At 46.6% G+C, this 22884-nt stretch overlaps 1 protein-coding gene across 2 annotated transcripts in view; it reads left to right on the top strand.

The window, feature by feature from the left end:
• Positions 1–22884, top strand: part of LOC138357982 (pituitary homeobox 3-like) — an 80928-nt gene that overhangs the window by 22266 nt on the left and 35778 nt on the right. The window contains exon 2 of one of the 2 annotated variants that reach the window (XM_069315268.1): positions 1880–1897. The exons of the other annotated variant lie outside the window; for it this stretch is intronic. Within the exon in view, the coding sequence (XP_069171369.1) occupies positions 1880–1897 (18 nt within the window). The remainder of the gene's footprint in view (positions 1–1879; positions 1898–22884) is intronic. 2 annotated transcript variants of the gene reach the window in all.

Below are 22884 nucleotides of genomic sequence, written 5' to 3' on the forward strand. Positions count from 1 at the left end.
CCCCAATAGGAAGAAAACCCGCTGGGTTGTTCATCCTGTTAATTGTATTCATCTTAAACCCGCCCAGTCTACATATTATATATACTGCATATATATAAAGCTGGTAGAGACATAACGCCATATGCTATAAATATATTGAATCAACTGGGAATGTTGACCCTTGACCTGACAGCGCGGCCATAACGAGGCTGTTAGAGGTCCGGAGAGGCAGTATTTACAGATGATTTAGAGGGTGCGAGGAGAGATGGTTGGGGGGGGGGGGAAGGGGGAGAGGTAGGAGAGGTCTGGTAGAGGGGGGGGTGTGAGAGAGGGTGGGGGGGGGGGCTAGGGGTCCAGCCGGTGGTAACAAGATCTAACTTACTGCTTGACTTACTGGGAGTAATTTGTGCTCGGTGGGGGTGTGACAGCGGACTGCTACTGTTGCTGATAACGGTAGCTGGCTACTGTTGGCGGTGACGGGTTGTGGCTTCTGTTGGCGGTGACGGACGGTTCGATGGAGACGGGTGGTGGCTACCGTTGCTGAGAACGGTTGCTGGCTACTGTTGGTTTTGACGGACAGTTAGTATAACCATCGCCGTTAGCCCTACCGTTGCCAGCGTCTGTTACTTCTTGAGAGCCGACGGGTGCTACTCACTAACAACGCACACAGCGAACATTGCTACTGTTGCTGCAAACAACGGCCACTAAGGCGTCTCACCTCCCCCCTCCCTCGCCAAGAACAACAGTAACCCAGACTGGTAACTCCTTCACTTCAGCAGCCTTGGCGGGTGATGGCGTGAGCGATCTCTGCGCCATCTACCCGCTGGATCCCGTACTCCTCCTCTCTCTCAATCATCGGGGCCCCACGATTCATCAAACAATTACGCAGCCACTTACGAAATCTGTAAACAATCATGGCAGTATTGTTGACATTTATGTAAACAGTTTACAACCTTCGAAATTTCAATCCAGGGTCTTAAACAATTTTCAAGTTCATTTTTATAAACAAACTTTTATGTGCTTCGGAGTTCATAAACCGCTTAATGAATGTAAACAAAGCCGCTATGATTATCGAAAGATGTAGATGTTTCGTAAATGGATACTAAATTGCTCGGTGAATCCTGACTAGATATTTGTGATGACTCGATAGCATATTACGACTCCAGTAATAGTCTACACGTAAACTGGCAAATGAACCTTTGTCGTAAACAGGGATTATTCTCAAGTTGTAACATTATTGTATTGTAAATCGTTGGTTTAAAATATTAAAAAAAAACGTGTGATGAAAACGTTTTCTTTGAAGAATTTGGTTTTCTGTAAACGGAACTTTCGGGGACACTAAAATAGTTTTCAAATTCCCTATTTCATATTATCGTCAATAATACACCGTATTAACGTAATCAAACGTAATGAGACCTAGCATATCTTGAGGTTATCTTGAGAAGATTTCGGGGCTTAGCGTCCCCGCGGCCCGGTCCTCAACCAGGCCTCTTTTTTTGTTATCCCCCCCCCCCCCAGGAAGCAGCCCGTAGCAGTTGTCTAACTCCCAGGTACCCATTTACTGCTAGATAAGAGGGGGCATCAGGGTGAAAGAAACATTTTGCCCATTTGTCTCCGCCTCCACCGGGGATCGAACCCGGAACCTCAGGACTACGAATGCGAAACGCTGTCCACTCAGCTGTCAGCATAACCTAACCCTAACCTAAAGCATTAGTTTAAGCTTGCAATAGCTGTTCTCCGTTTTCTTTATGTTCAAGTGTGAAGATTTTTAGCATTAAATGTAACAAATAAAAAAAATAGATATATATATATTATAGATTAAGCTTTCACAGCTTAAATATGAATGAATAATCAGCAGTAATTGTTCTATTATTCTTTAATGACTATTATTATCTTTCAGGGAGAAAACCTATGAGAAGTAAGTAGCCAACACCGTCACTCACCTCATTACTAAGTTCACTAAGATCAACTAAGTTCACCCATGATCAACTAAGTTCACCCATGATCAACTAAGTTCACCCATCATCAACTAAGTTCACCCATGATCAACTAAGTTCACCCATGATCAACTAAGTTCACCCATGATCAACTAAGTTCACCCATGATCAACTAAGTTCACCCATGATCAACTAAGTTCACCCATGATCAACTAAGTTCACCCATCATCAACTAAGTTCACCCATGATCAACTAAGTTCACCATCATCAACTAAGTTCACCCATGATCAACTAAGTTCACCCATGATCAACTAAGTTCACCCATGATCAACTAAGTTCACCCATCATCAACTAAGTTCACCCATCATCAACTAAGTTCACCCATGATCAACTAAGTTCACCATCATCAACTAAGTTCACCCATGATCAACTAAGTTCACCCATCATCAACTAAGTTCACCCATGATCAACTAAGTTCACCCATGATCAACTAAGTTCACCATCATCAAAGTAATTATACAACTGGGAACAAAAAAATATCATCAAATAACAAATATAAAACTTGCAGAGTTAAATATATATATATATATATATATATATATATATATATATATATATATATATATATATATATATATATATATATATATATAATATATATTAATAATATATATTTTCTAATAAAATGAATATAATTTTCCTAATAACATCATTAACAAGGCACAATAAACTTATAAGGTTAGGAAGTAAATCATTAATTCTGTTAGAGAAACCTATAACAGTAAAGCTAAATATTATATTCCCAAGATAACTGGATATCTTAAAGCATGTGGCAACGGATCAATCAAAAGTGACACGATAACTAGGACAGATATCGCAAGATAACATTAATCTGTACGTCACCAGATGATAACAAAGACCAAGCTTTAGATAACCCCTGGGTCTCTCAATGTACAACTCCGTAACGAAGATAACTGTTCTGCCTAACCCGAACTGCAATCGACTCAATTCACCGATAACCAATCAACCAATCGTGGCCTAGGCACAGTAAACGTCACTTTTACGGTGAGTTAATTTTGAACAATGCGTCGCGGCATTAATAAGTGAGGGAGAGGACGGGTTGCCGGCTAAGTTTCCAGTGAGAGTGGAGATAAGGGGGGTATTCTGTAACCCCACTTATCAGACATAAACTTTATGTCTCAAGAGTAGCAAATAAGTGGAACGGACTCGATGGGAAAGTTGTCAAAGCCAAATCAATTTATAGTTTTAAAAGTTTATATGTAAAACACACACACGCACACACACACACACACACACACACACACACACACACACACACACACACACACACACACACACACACACACACACACACACACACACACAGAGTGGTTGACAAATGGAATGCACTAGGAAGTAATGTGGTGGAGGTTGACTCCATACACAGTTTCAAGTGTAGATATGATAGAGCCCAGTAGGCTCAGGAATCTGTACACCAGTTGATTGACGGGACCAAAGAGCCAGAGCTCAAACCCCGCAAACACAACTAGGTGAGTACACACACACACACACACACACACACACACACACACACACACACACACACACACACACACACACACACACACACACACACACACACACACGCACACACGCACACACGCACACACGCACACACGCACACACACACAGGAAGCAGAGGAGGGGAGGAGAGTGGTGTTGGTGACATCTAGGGAACTCACTGGTCACGATCAAGATGTTATCCTTGCCTCATTTCCGACAGCTGTTCATTTTCCCTCACCTCCCCCCCCCCGGCCCCCCCGCCCCCCCCCCCGGCCCCCCCGCCCCCCCCCCCCCCCCCCGCCCCTACCCACAACGCACGCCCACACGCTAGCCCATTACCCCCCCCCCTCATACGCCGCCCACACACCGCACAAATGCATTCCAAAATCACCCACACAAACTCCCCAACTGATGGATAGGAGAACACACACACACTCGCACCTCCCTGCTACCCCACCCACACACAGGAACTGTAAAAGTACTCTAACCACGCCCCCATTGGCACGCCCACGCCCACTAGTGGCGGTAGCGTGGTCATACTGAGGTGTTCAGTTCAGCAATGGCACTACCAGAAACCCTTATCGGTCCTGGTCCATTCACACCAGTTTATAACGGTCCAGGACGGACCGAAACATCGCCATCTCTTTATTTAATAAGACTTAATCGAAATCCTCAGATTAGGTAAAATTGTAATTCATTTTGTCAATAAATATGAACCTGGTTCATATTTATAATAAATAGCCTAATTATGAACACCCCCCTAGGCTAATAAATAGCCTGGTTGATACCTGGTTGATACCTGGTTGATACCTGGTTGATGGGGTTCTGGGAGTTCTACTCCCCAAGCCCGGCCCGAGGCCAGGCTCGACTTGTGAGAGTTTGGTCCACCAGGCTGTTGGTTGGAGCGGCCCTCAGGCCTACATACCCACCACAGCCCGGCTGATCCGGAACTTCTCTTAGAAAACCGTCCAGTTTTCTCTTGAAGATGTCCACGGTTGTTCCGGCAGTATTTCTTATAGTCGCTGCCCGCCAAACACACACACCGAAACTACGACGTTGGTACAACGTTCGAACAAGTTTTAACACCTCCTAACCAGTTATAACAACCAATATAGCAAGTTGTAACAACGTTCTAATACGTCATAAACACGTTAAGGCAAGATATAACAACTTTATTACAAGTTGTAACAAGCGGAAAATAGAGACAGTTTCGGTGTGTGTTTCCAGGGTGGGAGGACGTTGAACAACCGCGGACGTTGAACAACCGCGGACGTTGAACAACCGTGTTCCACTTACGGGTTGTTCCCGTAAGTGGAACAACCGAACAACAATTTATTTATTTAAATAATAAATAAAATCTCTTCGTTTTCTGATGTGTGTTTGGTCATCAAGTCTTCAGCCCCGTTATTGTTATCTTCTTGAGGTTATCTTGAAATGATTTCGGGGCTTTTTTTTTTTAGTGTCCCCGCGGCCCGGTCCTCGACCAGGCCTCCACCCCCAGGAAGCAGCCCGTGACAGCTGACTAACTCCCAGGTACCTATTTACTGCTAGGTAACAGGGGCATTCAGGGTGAAAGAAACTTTGCCCATTTGTTTCTGCCTCGTGCGGGAATCGAACCCGCGCCACAGAATTACGAGTCCTGCGCGCTATCCACCAGGCTACGAGGCCCCTGTTGTCTCATCGTCTTGCTATAAATCTCTCCACTAACTGGCATCTGTCTAAGACCAACTGTTGTTGCTCTGAAGACAGAGGGATCCGGTCGGCCGAGCGGACAGCACGCGGGGCTTGTGATCCTGTGGTCCTGGGTTCGATCCCAGGCGCCGGCGAGAAACAATGGGCAGAGTTTCATTCACCCTATGCCCCTGTTACCTAGCAGTAAAATAGGTACCTGGGTGTTAGTCAGCTGTCACGGGCTGCTTCCTGGGGGTGGAGGCCTGGTCGAGGACCGGGCCGCGGGGACACTAAAAAGCCCCGAAATCATCTCAAGATAAGGTGCCTTTGACCGGGTCTGGCGCTCAGGATTAGTAGAGAAGCTTCAAGCACCATGTATCTCAGACTCCATCTTAGAGTTAATAAAGGTCTTGAATTCAAGAACGGACCTCTAAGAGTAGTCTTCAATAGAGCAAAATCCGAAAGCCACTTAACTGGTGCCAGCGTACCACAGGGTTATCTTGAGATTATCTTGAGATGATTTCGGGGCTTAGCGTCCCCGCGGCCCGGTCCTCGACCAGGCTTCCTTTTTGTTACCCCCCTCCCCCCCCCCCACCTAGGAAGCAGCCCGTAGCAGCTGTCTAACTCCCAGGTACCTATTTACTGCTAGGTGAACAGGGGCATTAAGGGTGTAAGAAACATTTTGCCCATTTGTCTCCGCCTCCACGGGGGATCGAACTCGGAACCTCAGGACTACGAATCCGAAGCGCTGTCCACCCAGCTGTCAGGCGCCCCCAAGGGAAGGATGCTTGACTATCTGCTGTGGAACGTCTGTTTCAACTATCCTCATTCCTGAAGCTCAAACCTGTACTGATGTCTTATTATTATTAACATCCTTATTGACAAAATTAATTACAATTTTGCCTGATCTGAGGATTTCAATTAAGTCTTATTAAAGTGAGGCTGGTTTTCACTGTCACCCAGGACAGAGGGTCATACACAAGACAATAGGTCTGAACTGTAGGCATTTATTATGCACCCCATACCCATCTTGTGGGCGGTAGTGGAAAGGGTTACAGAGGCACATAATGGGCTCAGGGACTGCGCACTAATCTTCACATATGGAAACATGTAACTGCCATAAGGGTCAATAATCACAAACATTTAACGATATCTACCTGAAGGGGGAAGAGATAACAGGTCGCGATATCTACCTGGAGGTGGAAAGAGATAACAGGCCACATTTGTAACTAAAAAAACACAGGCGATGATAATAACTAGACTGCATGTTGAAAATTGGACAGGCCACCTGTCCACCTGTCCAGGCTACCTGTCCACCTGTCCAGGCTACCAGTCCACCTGTCCAGGCTACCAAAATTGAACATTTGCCACCTTGCAAATGGGTTGCAAAAACCTAGATTTTAGTGATGAGTTTAACATCGTGGGGGGATGAAGTCTGACTCTTTAGTGACAATGAAGGGCCACCTAATTAACTTAGTCCACTAGGCAACCAGGAAACTTACAGCCCTGTGGAGTATCTCACACCTTCTCGACAGCAGCGGTTGTAAAACCTTACATGCAGGACAAGTTCACTCCTATCTTGAGTACGCGTCTCTCTATTGGATTGCTTGTCTTCCATCATCCATCAGAATTTTGGACAAGCTGTAGATAAGACACGAGAGGGAACCTCTCCAGTTTTGACCAGACCACACACTAGAAGGTGAAGGGACGACGACGTTTCTGTCCGTCCTGGACCATTCTCAAGTGGATTGTTAGTGTGACTCGTCGCCTCTCCAGTTTTGACCATGTGTGATTGGACTGATCTTGAACACCGTTGAGAGCTTGATTGACACTTATGTGCAAAAACCACCAGTCTCAAAGTTCCGCACCTGGCCAAACTTCGTGGATAACCAGTAGTTGGCATCCGTAACACAAGGCTCTCAGCCATCAACATGCTGGAACTGACTTTTCTGAAGAACATCATGCCAAAAATGATGATTGAATTCTTAAGCTGACTCGTATCTGTAACTTGTTCGAGAAATCAAGTCAGCCACGTATGGGGCCTCGTAGCCTGGTGGATAGCGCGCAGGACTCGTAATTCTGTGGCGCGGGTTCGATTCCCGCACGAGGCAGAAACAAATGGGCAAAGTTTCTTTCACCCTGAATGCCCCTGTTACCTAGCAGTAAATAGGTACCTGGGTGTTAGTCAGCTGTCACGGGCTGCTTCCTGGGGGTGGAGGCCTGGTCAAGGACCGGGCCGCGGGGACACTAAAGCCCCGAAATCAACTCAAGATAACCTCAAGATAGCCAATCACATGAAGGCTCCGGCACACAGCTGACTACTGGCATAACAGTTACTTACACGTTAATATTTATTCCTAACGATTCAAATAAAAACCCTTATGAAATACATGAGACTATGATAAGATGAGCTGAGATAAGATAAGATGAGCTTCAGATGAGCTGAGATAGGATAACAGCTCTTGGTTGCAGTTTTACTAGGTACTTCAATGTCAGCCCTAATGAACTGAGAGAGAGAGAGAGAGAGAGAGAGAGAGAGAGAGAGAGAGAGAGAGAGAGAGAGAGAGAGAGAGAGAGTAGAATTGTAACTTTCATCACCTAATCACCTCTCCCCCCTCCCCCATGAAGCCAAAGGGAGGGGGGGGGGGGTGGTGTCTCAGGTTACCCCCCCTCCCTTACATCCCTCCATTAACAGATGGAAAGTGGTTTCCGACCCTCGGCTTGTTACCTCCGACCCCCTAATGGTCGTTAACGCCTCGCTCATTACGTCCCAACAACCCAATTGACCTTTGTTTGGATACCCGTTTTGGGGTTGTTTATTCTCCCGGAGTCTCTTACGGAGAGGGAGGGGGGGGTGGGGGGGTTAGACTTGAGAGTAAGGAAGGGGGAGCAGAGGGGAAGGTGAGAGGGAGGGGGGGGGTGGGGGGGGGCTAGACTTGAGAGTAAGGAAGGGGGAGCAGAGGGGAAGGTGAGAGGGAGGGGGGGGGGGGGGGGGGTGGGGGGGGGCTAGACTTGAGAGTAAGGAAGGGGGAGCAGAGGGGAAGGTGAGAGGGAGGGAGGGGGAAGAGAGGGGGAGTGGGAAGGGAAGGGAACTATCAAGGGGAAAGCGCCAAGCCATTACGACTATATAGCACTGGGAAGGGGTCAGGATAAGGATTTGGGATGGGACGGGAGGGTAAGGAATGGTGCCTAACCACTTATGGATGGTCGGGGATTGAACGCCGACCTGCATGAAGCGAGACCGTCGCTCTACCGTCCAGTCCAAGCGGTTGGGTGAGAGGGGGAGTGGGAGGCTAGAGAAATAACAAGGAAAGGAGAAAGGGCGACAGAAGAAGGGAGAGAGAGAGAGAGAGAAGGAAGAGAAAGAAAAAAGAGAGAGAGAACGATTAATAGGAGGAGTAAGGGAATGCAGAGGATTATAAATAGAAGAGGAAAGAAATGTGGAAAGAATAAACAAGATTGAGTAAAAGGGAAAAGCTGTGGATGAGAAGGAAGGAAGGGAGAAAGAAGAAATGTGAAGAAATGGTGGATAAGGAAAGGAATTATTATTATTATTATTATTATTATTATATCAAAGTAGAGAACCCCAGGGCTCAGGTAGAGTGCCCCAGGGCTCAGATAGAGTGCCCCAGGGCTCAGATAGAGTGCCCCAGGGCTCAGGTAGAGTTCCCCAGGGCTCAGGTAGAGTGCCCCAGGGCTCAGATAGAGTGCCCCAGGGCTCAGGTAGAGTTCCCCAGGGCTCAGGTAGAGTGCCCCAGGGCACAGATAGAGTGCCCCAGGGCTCAGGTAGAGTTCCCCAGGGCTCAGGTAGAGTGCCCCAGGGCACAGATAGAGTGCCCCAGGTCTCAGGTAGAGTGCCCCAGGGCTCAGGTAGAGTTCCCCAGGGTTCAGGTAGAGTGCCCCAGGGCTCAGATAGAGTGCCCCAGGGCTCAGGTAGAGTTCCCCAGGGCTCAGGTAGAGTGCCCCAGGGCACAGATAGAGTGCCCCAGGGCTCAGATAGAGTGCCCTAGGGCTCAGGTAGAATGCCCCAGGGCTGAGATTAAGTATCAGGGGCTCAAATGGCATGCCCATTCCATTTGAGCATCCCATTCCATATCCTAGAGCCCTGAGGCCCTAGGATATATTATGAGTTTTTTTTGTATTTTATCATACATTTATTGAAACTGGTGTACAAGCGGGTTTGTAGGATAAATCGCACGATTTTGTGCCTCTAAATACAATATAGATTTAGCTGTTGTAAGATCAAAATTATGCAACCCATCCCCCAGCAAATACTACATATATATATCAACAATTTAGACAAGATGGGTTAGAAAGACTTTATACAGTGGATAACTGATTGGCAGATGGAGTTAAGAGGCGGCCTACTATAGGTGATTGATGAAGATTAAACCACCCAAAAGGTGGCACGGGCATGAATAGCCCGTTAGTGGTGGCCCTTTTGAGCCATTACCAGTATCAATAGATGATACTGGAGATCTGTGGAGGTGCGACTGCACCCTGCGTGACGGGAGATGTCTCCCGTGGCAACTATAGGGATACGAGGCAAGAAGATATCACTTATAACAGCAAACATTTGCAATTCCAAAATGAGATTGCAAATAAAGATATCGGAATTAAGATTAGTAAGGATCTTTAGCCCGCTATGTATAAGTGTTCGAATTAAATAAGATACCCGCACGAGGCAGAAACAAATGGGCCAAGTTTCTTTCACCCTATGCCCCTGTTACCTAGCAGTAAATAGGTACCTGGGTGTTAGTCAGCTGTCACGGGCTGCTTCCTGGGGGTGGAGGCCTGGTCGAGGACCGGGCCGCGGGGACACTAAAAGCCCCGAAATCATCTCAAGATAACCTCAAGATACAGGAAAGATACAGGCCTGAGAGCAGAGGACTGTATGATAGCCAGGATGATAGCGGGCCAAGTCTGTCCACAGTTTTATTAGCAAACGTGACGGGAAGTGACGACGTTGCAATTCATTGCATTAATACACCGACGGCATTAAAGGCTTGGGGCCCAGGAAATGAAGCCCGGTACTACCAACTTTGCTATTTATGCACAGGTATATAGCTAAAATATACAACCCCCCCCCCCCCTTCATATGCCCACACACCTACCACCCAACACTCCCGCCACACATCCACCCACACCTTACACACCCACCCCACACCCTCATATACACCAATCTCATTCACCACACCCACACTCAACACACCTACACCCCACACCTAACACACTTCCCACACACACACACGCTTCCCACACACACACACACACACACACACACACACGCTTCCCACACACACACACACACACACACACACACACACACACACACACACACACACACACACACACACACACACACACACACACACACACACACACACACACACACTTCCCACACACACACACACACACACACACTTCCCACACACACACACACACACACACACACACACACACACACACACACACACACACACACACACACACACACACACACACACACACACACACACACATACATCTACACATGAGGCAGGACCAAAGAGCCAAAGCTCAACCCCCGCAAGCACAATTAGGTGAGCACATAACATACCCACATCAACACCCCCCCCCCTTTCACACACACCCCTTTCACCCACCCCCCTCCCCTTTCACACACACACCCCGAACACCCCCCCCCCCCCTTTCACACACACCCCGAACACCCCCCCCCCCCCCGAAAAAAATCAGAATATAGCCTAACACTACCAGTGCCAAATGGCATCAGTGGCACCAATTTCAGCATGCCATTAGCGCCGGGGCGAAGTACTTCACACCTCGTTCAATCCACGGTTAAAAAAAACAAAAAAAAAACACAGAAACTATGATGTATTGATGATGGCCATATTCTCAGAGCGTCGCTCAAGGGCCGCTTTTGACGTTAATATTGAGCGCTATTGACAACTGCCCCGCCTGAAGCGTTTGGGCAATATGGTATATATGTGTGTATTTGCTCGTTCAGGAGTGGTAGATATTTGTTCGATTTGTCGGGTATTTGTTCAACAAATTGAGAATGCTTCTGGAAAACGCTTAGTGTGTGAAAATGTGTTTATGTCGTTATGTTTGACAGGGTCGGCACGATGGACGTGAATGTATAGCATTACGAAGGTTTTTTTGATGTAAAAAAATGATAAAATCAAAGGTATACAAAAACATATATATTGCAAGTTATATAGATATACACACACACACGTGTATACATACACGCACGCACGCATGTACACACATAATGGAATGCATTAGGAAGTGATGTGGTGGAGGCTGACTCCATACACAGTTTCAAGTGTAGATATGACAGAGCCCGATAGGCTCAGGAATCTGTACACCTGTTGATTGACGGTTGAGAGGCGGGACCAAAGAGCCAGAGCTCAACCCCCGCAAACACAACTAGGTGAGTACAACTAGGTGAGTACAGACAAGATATGCACGCATCAACCACCACTGACACTCACACGCAACCACCCATATTTCTCTCTCTCTCACTCTCTCTCTCTCTCTCTCTCTCTCTCTCCTCTCTCTCTCTCTCTCTCTCTCTCTCTCTCTCTCTCTCTCTCTCTCTCTCTCTCTCTCTCTCTCTCTCTCCCCCCCCTTACCCCCCCCCATTTTCCCAGGTCTGGGTGTGGAAACGACTTAACCATTGACCTACCGACGGGTCATGTGACAATCATACGTGACCCCGGGTGTCTATACACCCTGTGTAAGGGCGGCCTCGTGGTTGTCACACAGTGTGGTGGGAGTGTCCTGTATACCAGGGGGGGAGTGGAAGGTGTATAGGGTGTAGAAGACTTTGTATGGGGGAAGGGAAGGAGGGGGAGGTATTGTGTATATATACCTTCTGTCTATTCCGTTGAATATCTTGTATGCTGTGATCATGTTCCCTTTGTTCCTTTCTGGCGATTTAGATCAATTATCACCGCCGCTTAGTCACAGTGCCAGCACTGTTCTGGCACTCATTTTTATTGCAATCCTCTGCATTTTATCGGTTTTAGCTTTGTGCTTCACAAGGTAGGGAATCCAGGCCGGTGCCGCGTATTTTAATTCGTGGCCTAAAATGCCATTCTTACACTAGCCAGCGTTCCATATGCTGCCGATGATATCCTGTTTGTTCTCTCTCTCTCTCTCTCTCTCTCTCTCTCTCTCTCTCTCTCTCTCTCTCTCTCTCTCTCTCTCTCTCTCTCTCTCTCTCTCTCTCTCTCTTACCCAGTAAGACGGGGCGAAAGAGCTTTGCTCTTTCGCCCCGTCAATGAACTGTTTACAAACTACTTTTTTTTCACACCACACACACACACACACACACACACACACACACACACACACACACACACACACACACACACACACACACACACACACACACACACACACACACACACACCAGGAAGCAACCCGTGACAGCTGACTAACTCATAGGTACCTATTTACTGCTAGGTAACAGGGGCATTCAGGGTGTAAGAAACTTTGCCCATTTGTTTCTGCCTCGTGCGGGAATCGAACCCGCGCCACAGTATTACGAGCCCTGCGCGCTATCCACCAGGCTACGAGGCCACTGTACTGTCTATATACATTCAATCTTGCTACTAAGCAAGTAATGAGATATAGAACAATGTTTAGTAATGAGCTAAAACGAAGAAGACCAAGAAAAGTGGTGGTGTCTGTAATAAAGAGCACTAGCTCGAGGTTCTCACCACACAAGAGCTCAAAAGAGACCAAAGTGACTCAAGGAACCAGAGGTTATCTTGAGGTTATCTTGAGATAATTTCGGGGCTTTAGTGTCCCCGCGGCCCGGTCCTCGACCAGGCCTCCACCCCCAGGAAGCAGCCCGTGACAGCTGACTAACACCCAGGTACCTATTTACTGCTAGGTAACAGGGGCATAGGGGTGAAAGAAACTCTGCCCATTGTTTCTCGCCGGCGCCTGGGATCGAACCCAGAACCACAGGATCACAAGTCCAGCGTGCTGTCCGCTCGGCCGACCGGCTCCCGGTCAGAGAGCCAGAGCTCAACCCCCGCAAGCACAACTAGGTGAGTACACGCTGAGAACAGTAACCCCACACACATATATATATAATTATAGCTATATAGCCCATTGCGTAAACAATCCATTTACTTTGAATATCATTTTCATAACGAGAATAAAAAAAAAAACTTTAGAGAGCCGGTACTTTGATCTAAAAAAAATTAGCAGGAATCATTAGAAACTATTTGATGGTGACCAAAATATTGACAAGACGGGGGGGGGGGGACTTAAGACAATAAAAAGATTGGATGCCATGTCGCTTAGTGGTAGCGGATGTATGTAGTACCCGGTGATCAACCAGGCTGTGACTCATACGTCAGGCTGCGAGCAGCCGCGTCCAACATCCTGGTTGATCAGTCCAGCAACCAGGAGGCCTGGTCGACGACCGGGCCGCGGGGACACTAAGCCCCGGAAGCCCCTCAAGGTAAGGTAACCAAGGTACCCATCAGGGTCGCCCCCTGTCGCCACTACATCACGGGCCCAGCACCACAACACAGCGACAGTGACACGCTGAGAAGGGGGAAGAACCATGATGGTGAGACAGGTTCCCATGTAGGGTTGTGTGACGCCAAGTTAGACGAGAAGAGGGGCCGGCCGGCCGGTCATGTACCCGGCAGCCATGTTTGTTGACACAGCCATGTTGGCGTGACAAGTGGCGGGCGAGGTGCGCGCACCCGACCGCTTCGCCTCATTTGTTACTTCTGTAACCAGTGTGGGAGACGTCTGGAGGCGTGGGAGGGCAAACCGGCTCACTACTGTGCTGGGAGGGGGAGGGATTGGTGGGTTTGGGGGGGATTGGGGTTGGGGGGAAGTTTTTAAGAGAGATTGGAAGCGGTGGATATTTAGTCGGTTCATTGAGGGGAGGTTATATTATGATGCTTTGTGGCTGGAGGTGGATTTGTTGACGTGGAGTGGGACTTGAGGCAGTGTGGTTGGTGGATCTGTTTGTGCTTGTGCCTGTGCTCGAGAGAGAGAGAGAGACACAGACAGACAGACAGAGTGGCAATATAACTCAGTATACACAGTATAACGTAAATATAACCAACACTAAGAGTGTCGGTTATACTCTTATCATATATGACTCCATGGTCATATATAACCAGCAAGAACACAAAGAGAAACATAGGCAATAACATAAACAAAGAACAGCTGTTCTGCCTCTTGTCTTAGGCAATAACATAAACAAAGAACAGCTGTTCTGCCTCTTGTCTTAGGCAATAACATAAACAAAGAACAGCTGTTCTGCCTCTTGTCTTATTCTTACCTTGATGGGGGGTTTCCACGGATTAGGCTTCAGCTCTTGGGCCTGGCCTTTATAGTTATCAGTCAAGTGATACAGTGACCACGGCGCCACGGCTTTGTTTCTTGTGATATCTTCTCCTTAGTAGGGGCCTCGTAGCCTGGTGGATAGCGCGCAGGACTCGTAATTCTGTGGGGCGGGTTCGATTCCCGCACGAGGCAGAAACAAATGGGCAAAGTTTCTTTCACCCTGAATGCCCCTGTTACCTAGCAGTAAATAGGTACCTGGGAGTTAGTCAGCTGTCACGGGCTGCTTCCTGGGGGTGGAGGCCTGGTCGAGGACCGGGCCGCGGGGACACTAAAGCCCCGAAATCATCTCAAGATAACCTCAAGATAGTAGGGAGAGTAGACGTTGAGTAGTAGTTTAGTACGGAGACACGAGGCAAACGGCATAATAAATTTAAATTAGTTATCGGTAGACATTTATTTGAAACTTCCGGCGGTTGGAATGGTGGATTCAAAATACTGAAACTCAATCTTGTGGAGAGAGTAATAGGTGTTTGTGTGTGTGTGTGTGTTTGTGTGTGTGTGTGTGTGTGTGTGTGTGTGTGTGTGTGTGTGTGTGTGTGTGTGTGTGTGTGTGTGTGTGTGTGTGTGTGTGTACTCGCCTAGTTGTGCTTGCCGAGGGGGGGGTTGAACTCTGGCTCTTTGGTCCCGCCTCTCAACTGTCAATCATCTGGTGTACAGATTCCTGAGCCTGAGATTGGGTTTATGTGTGTGTGTGTGTGTGCGTGCGTGTGTGTGTGAGAAGGGGGTTGGGAGATTACTCTCCAAACTGCTTGTAGACACTGCTACTGCAGTATCTCTCTCTCACAAGATAACTCTCATTCTCTCTCTCTCTCTCACCCCCTTCCTCTTTCTTTATCTTCTCCCTCCCTCCCCTTCCCTCTCTCTCTCTCTCTATCTATCTATCCCTTTACTCTCCCCTCTTACCCAACTGTTCCTTCTCCTCTCTCTCATTTCACTAACTACTCTGTTGTATCTAAGACCCTGTAATCGTTTTCAGCTCCTCCTTCACCGCTGCACCACCACACCACCACGCGACAGCTGCCAGTACACTACCACATCACCACTTGACAGCTGTCAACACATGACAGCTGTCACCACACACGACTGCTGACAACCCCCACCCGTTGTCACTGACAGCGACACTGTCGCCATCTCCACTAACACCACCACTCCCAACACTCTACAGTCATTACAACCACCTCTACTAATATCAATGTGATTGATAACTGGGATATTCATGGATGTGACTGATGGCTGGGATATTCATGGATGTGACTGATGGCTGGGATATTCATGGATGTGACTGATGGCTGGGATATTGATGAATGTGACTGATGGCTGAGATATTCATGGATGAGACTGATGGCTGGGATATTGATGGATGTGACTGATGGCTGGGATATTGATGAATGTGACTGATGGCTGAGATATTCATGGATGAGACTGATGGCTGGGATATTGATGGATGTGACTGATGGCTGGGATATTGATGGATGTGACTGATGGCTGGGATATTCATGGATGTGACTGATGGCTGGGATATTCATGGATGTGACTGATGGCTGGGATATTCATGGATGTGACTGATGGCTGGGATATTGATGAATATGACTGATGGCTGAGATATTCATGGATGAGACTGATGGCTGGGATATTGATGGATGTGACTGATGGCTGGGATATTGATGGATGTGACTGATGGCTGGGATATTCATGGATGTGACTGATGGCTGGGATATTGATGGATATAACTGATGTTTGGGATATATATATATATATATATATATATATATATATATATATATATATATATATATATATATATATATATATATATATATATATATATATATATGTCTAGAACGTGACGGTAACTTAGAATGTAATCAAGAATAGGTATACGATTAAAATCTAATCCATAACACGAATATGACCCAATAATACACGTGTATATATCTAACTTTGGATCAGTCTAATACAGGGAACTAATCCGGTCATTAGTATCAGCGAAGAGTATAATCTTTCGACACTAGTATGCTGGCCGCGGTTATAATCTCCTCATTTGCATATAGCGAAAATATAATCTGCGCATGACTTTGAACAGTTGTCTCCAGGTGATAGAATGACGGGTTGGTTTTCCCAGACGTGGGGTTGGGGGGTTGTGGTTGTGGGGGTTGTGGTTGTTGTGGGGGTGGTAGGGGGGGGTGGTTGTGGGGGGGTGGAACAGGGGGAGGTTATGATTGGTAGGGTGGAATTATTCTTAATATTATGTATTTTTTTATATAATAATTAAAATTCCGCTGAAGCCATTCTTAAGTGATCCTCAGGAGGGTTTATAACTACCATTAACCTCACCCCCCCCCCCCCCTCTCTCTCTCTCTCTCTCTCTCTCTCTCTCTCTCTCTCTCTCTCTCTCTCTCTCTCTCTCTCTCTCTCTCTCTCTCTCTCTCTCTCTCTCTCTCTCTCTCTCTCTCTCTCTCTCTCTCTCTCTTTTTCCTCACTATATACACTACAAAAATATAGCTTCACAGTGTATAGAAACTATACACTGTGTGTATAGTGTGTATCTTTGCCACTTCAAAATACAAATCAATAAAACATGTACATTACTATTTTATTTGTATTATTTGAACAGTATTATTAGTTATTAATAATACGATCATTTTTGTTAATTGAATCATCCTAATTGACTAATCACCATAATTGACTAATCACCATAATTACCCATCATAGTTATCAACGCAGTTATCAACAATGGGGATTCACTTGTAAGCTAACGAATTATATTTTTGCAATTGCATACTCAAATTTATTGCAGACATGACTCAACAATTGGGCACTAAATGGCACCACGATAAATTTATTGCAGTTTTGTGAACGTTTGAACCAACATCAATAGCCACGTTGATCATATGGTTAAACATATTTATATATATATATATATATATATATATATATATATATATATATATATATATATATATATGCGGAAAATCCACAGAGAAATATGAAATTTTCCGCATAAAATGATCAGTGTTTTGTGATCGTCAATTGCATATATATATATATATATATATATATATATATATATATATATATATATATATATATATATATATATATATATATATATATATATATATATATATATATATATATATATATATATTATATATATATTATATATATGTATATATATAGATTCACGAAGCAGTTACGCAAGCACTTACGAACGTGTACATCTTTCCTCAATCTTTGACGGCTTTGGTTACATTTATTAAACAGTTTACAAGCATGAAAACTTGCCAATCAACTGTTGTTATTGTTATAAACAGCCTCCTGGTGCTTCGGAGCTCATTAACTGTTTAATAATTGTAAACAAAGCCGCCAAAGATTGAGAAAAGATGTACAGGTTCGTAAGTGCTTGCGTAACTGCTTCGTGAATCTGGCCCAAGATCTCCAACGTAAAATATAAGATGGTTTTTAGATAATTTAAATTCAAATTTAAATTCAAATTCAAATTCAACAAGACGGAATTATAGGACAAATTTAACGTGATTAAAGCAACAATTTGAACACACTGGAATGAGAATTCAGATATAGTATGTGGTAGTTAGTGACTGTTTACTGAAGGCAATTAGTGGCTTAGTGTGACGAGCTTAAGTTAGACCAACTTAACAAGCGGGATATAATCCGCTTGTGTGGTGAAACTTGGTGAGTGTACTGTTTGTTGTTGTTTAAAATTCGCTACTTCGAACAAAAAGTTCCAAGCAGCACGGGCTATGGCGAGCCCGGAGTGGGGTGGAGTGTTTTGTTTGATAGTGTTTCTGACACGTAGCTGACCAAGGCTTGTTTTTTTTGTTTTTGGGAGTAAAGAGGAAGGAGAGGCATAGGTGAAGGGACGTTTAGAAGTTGTGAAATGCAGTGAGAAAGTTATGAAAGTAGGCGGGCTGTCCGCCTTGCTGACACGATGTGTGGGTGTTGATGATAGGGGCCGTGGGTGGGCGTTGATGATAGGGGGCGTGGGTGGGCGTTGATGATAGGGGACGTGGGTGGGCGTTGATGATAGGGGACGTGGGTGGGCGTTGATGATAGGGGACGTGGGTGGGTGTTGATGATAGGGGGCGTGGGTGGGTGTTGATGATAGGGGCCGTGGGTGGGTGTTGATGATAGGGGCCGTGGGTGGGTGTTGATGATAGGGGACGTGGGTGGGCGTTGATGATAGGGGACGTGGGTGGCCGTTGATGATAGGGGACGTGGGTGGCCGTTGATGATAGGGGCCGTGGGTGGGTGTTGATGATAGGGGACGTGGGTGGGTGTTGATGATAGGGGACGTGGGTGGCCGTTGATGATAGGGGCCGTGGGTGGCCGTTGATGATAGGGGCCGTGGGTGGCCGTTGATAATAGGGGCCGTGGGTGGGCGTTGATGATAGGGGGCGTGGGTGGGCGTTGATGATAGGGGACGTGGGTGGGCGTTGATGATAGAGGACGTGGGTGGCCGTTGATGATAGGGGCCGTGGGTGGGTGTTGATGATAGGGGCCGTGGGTGGCCGTTGATGATAGGGGCCGTGGGTGGGTGTTGATGATAGGGGACGTGGGTGGGCGTTGATGATAGGGGACGTGGGTGGGCGTTGATGATAGGGGCCGTGGGTGGCCGTTGATGATAGGGGCCGTGGGTGGGCGTTGATGATAGGGGACGTGGGTGGGTGTTGATGATAGGGGGCGTGGGTGGGTGTTGATGATAGGGGACGTGGGTGGCCGTTGATGATAGGGGCCGTGGATGGGCGTTGATGATAGGGGCGTGGGTGGCCGCTGAGTACGAAAATGGACGAAGGTGAAGGGAGGGGAGAGAAGGGGTGATGGGTAAGGGGATAAAAGGGAGGGAATGAAGAAGAAAGGGTTGAAAGGGGGAGTGAAAGGGAGGAGGGGTAGGTCATAGCCACATGTGTGGGCCATGGTGACATCTGTATGTGTTGATGCCCATCGCCAACGCATTGAGATCATCGCTAAATCCGTCCTCTCCCCCACTCTCACCAGGAGGGGGGGGGGGCCAAGAGACACCCCCTCCCCCATAATACCTTTGTTGACCTCTATTGACCTGGCTTGTGTTGGCATGATAGGGTGACTGGTCTCTCTCTCTCTCTCTCTCTCTCTCTCTCTCTCTCTCTCTCTCTCTCTCTCTCTCTCTCTCTCTCTCTCTCTCTCTCTCTCTCTCTCTCTCTCTCCAACAACACAGCAAAGCCGTCCACAGAACAATCAGTTACAACTAATCTTACTCTAGTTTCCCCTTTTTCCCCTCTCTCCCTCCCCTCCACGAATCAGCTGCTGCGGTACCCCTCCCCCCCCCCGGCCCCACCAATCGGGTCATTTGGCACGGATCAATAAAGTAGAATAATCCCAGAAAGGAACCAATTAAACTCAACAATGACCTGAGGTAGCTTGGGCGCGCTCCTTCACGCCCCTGTTTAAATTCATCTCAAATTGATGGTTTGACAGGATTGAAGAGTCAAAGGCGGGCAGCTGGAGGAGCCCTTCGGGGGGGTGAGGGGTGAGTGTGGGTGGTGATGGAGGGGGAGTCGTTGGGGTTAGTGGGGGTGGAATGGTGTTTGTGGGGGCGTTGTGGTGGTGGGGGGGGAGGTGCTGGGGTGTGGGGGAAGTGTGGGGGAGCAGGGGTGCTGTGTGGGGGTGTGGAGAAGTCAGGAAATATATAACCTAAGGCTCATGTCACGAGTGGGACGGGAGACATCTCCCGTCACGCAGGGTGCAGTCGCACCTCCACAGATCTCCAGTATCAGCTCTTGATACTGGTAATGGCTCAAAAGGGCCACCACTTACGGGCTATTCATGCCCGTGCCACCTCTTGGGTGGCTTAATCTTCATCAATCAATCATCACGAGTGGAATAGAAGAACACACATCCCTTACTTAAAACAAGACCATAGGAACAAAGCAAGCATTAGATGGCCTATAGGCCCCACACGAGGCCTATAGGCTCACACGAGGCCTATATGTTAGAATACATAATACTATTGATCCCTACAGAAAGAGTAGTCACACTAACGCGACTGCATCAATCAGAAATACCTAATATCATGAAGTTACATAATGATCCCTGATACTATGAAATGAACGCGCAGGGTAATGCTAATACTACGAACTGAACTATAAATAGGAAAACTGAGAACGCATCCAACGAATAAAACTTTTGTTCAATTGAACGCAGCCCACCTATTCAATAATTGTCCTGAACGCATTCATCGATACAATAATTCTGGAATTCAGCGCCCAGACAGACAGCAACATCGTTAACACAACGCACTCAGCGATTAAACTACCATAATAACCTTTATACTGCTAAGTAATTATCAAAAGAAGGCTCCAAGGCGAAGAGCCTATGTGATCTGTCTTTGCATTTTGTGTTATTTTACTAAATTTTTTTGTTTGGTAACCTCACCCATTAGCGGGAGAGTGCTGATAGCCGTTGCCAGTTTTTGAATTATTTAAATCATCGCTTCAACGAAATTCCGGGCAGTTAACGGATTAAATTGTCAATTACCGCCACAGTAATTAATTACACCATTTTTCATCAGTTTGTCCAATGAATTATAATTGGTGGGTCTCTGGTGACACGAGGCGCTGATTGGTCAGCCGTCCGCGGTAAAACACCAACCATTTTCGTAGGTTTATATTCAGGCGACAACACTACTGTCGCTAACATTAAACACCCGCGAAAACAAGCTCACTCTGGGGGGGATAACTGATCTAAATTTGAATTTGAATTTCATCGATTAATTGGAAACGTGAAAACAAATGGAAAACATGAACCATGTTTTTTTTTGGTTAGCTCTTTGGTCAGTTCATAAATATTGAGTGATAAATGTGAGTGGATAAAGGTAATGTAATTTACTGAGTGGTGTGATAGACTCATTATCAACCTTGTATAATCTATATTACCTATGCAATAATTAGCTTGGTTTTTTGCGATTTTTTTAATGTTTTTGGATTTTAAACATATATATCTATATTGGAAGCAATGTATATCTATCTATCATGTTATTAAACATGATAGAAAGCGGCAGGTCAGTTATTTTAACAGGAATCTTTATGTTTTGTACTCTGGAAGACCGTTGAAAAATTAACGTTCCGAAAATTCGCTTTACAACGTAACTCTGTGATTCGTTGATGCTGTAAACATCTTTGGAGGCAGAACGGAAGTGGATGTAAATTACTTAAGGGGGCAAGTGGTGGCGTGTGGGTTTAGGTGTGGGTTTATGGGAGGTGTGGGTGTGTAGGTGTGGGTTTATGGGAGGTGTGGGGGTGTGTAGGGAAGGAGGGAGTGTCGTACAGGTAGGGGGTGTAGGAGAGTGAGAGGGAGGACTGGTCAACTAAGGGGGTGGTCCCGCCACATTACACACTCGGATGGCGCTAATTTCAAACGCGTCATTAACGCGGGAAAAATTAGCGCGGGCATGACACCTAGACGTTAACTGCCCGTTGACCGCGATGGGGAAGGGGGTGAGGATATTGAGGGAGAGGTGAGGAGTGTGAGGGAGGGGCTAGGAGTATGAGGGAAAGGTAGGAAGTGGCAGGAGAATATAAGGAAGCAAGGACAGGGAAAGAAGTGAGGATTAAACTGTTGGGAGAGATGGGGGAAATGGAAGAAAATGGGGGGAAAGACAGCCTTATATGGGCCGGGGGGGGAGGGGAGGTGGTTACGTGGTGATGTTTAAGAGTAATTAAGGGGCTTAGTTGGAGAGGTCAGTGATAGGGCACGTGCGGGCGGATAGTTTCTTTGGCGTGATCATTGGGTGTGCTCACGGTTTCAGTCAAAGGTCAATATTTTCAGTCAATATTTTCCAAATTTTCGGCACAAAACATAGCATTAAGTCGGGTTATTCTCCCCCTAAATAGAAAGTAGTGTGGGTTCCTTTCTCACGTTAACAATCCTGGCAGTTCTGTGACCTCTGACAAGACATCTGGGTTCTGTGTACAACTCAGCGTGACAAATGGGGGGCCTCGTAGCCTGGTGGATAGCGCGCAGGACTCGTAATTCTGTGGCGCGGGTTCGATTCCCGCACGAGGCAGAAACAAATGGGCAAAGTTTCTTTCACCCTGAATGCCCCTGTTACCTAGCAGTAAATAGGTACCTGGGAGTTAGTCAGCTGTCACGGGCTGCTTCCTGGGGGTGGAGGCCTGGTCGAGGACCGGGCCGCTGGGACACTAAAGCCCCGAAATCATCTCAAGATAACCTCTTAAGAACAGAGAAGGGATAGCAGCAGGAAGGAAACTTCAGACGGTCAACAAAGGCATATTTAGAAGAAGCATTTCCCTGTTAACGGTTCAAATTAGAGTAAATCAACAGTAAT

The sequence above is a fragment of the Procambarus clarkii genome, chromosome 81 (genome assembly GCF_040958095.1).
Source record: "Procambarus clarkii isolate CNS0578487 chromosome 81, FALCON_Pclarkii_2.0, whole genome shotgun sequence".
NCBI classification, from domain to species: domain Eukaryota; kingdom Metazoa; phylum Arthropoda; class Malacostraca; order Decapoda; family Cambaridae; genus Procambarus; species Procambarus clarkii.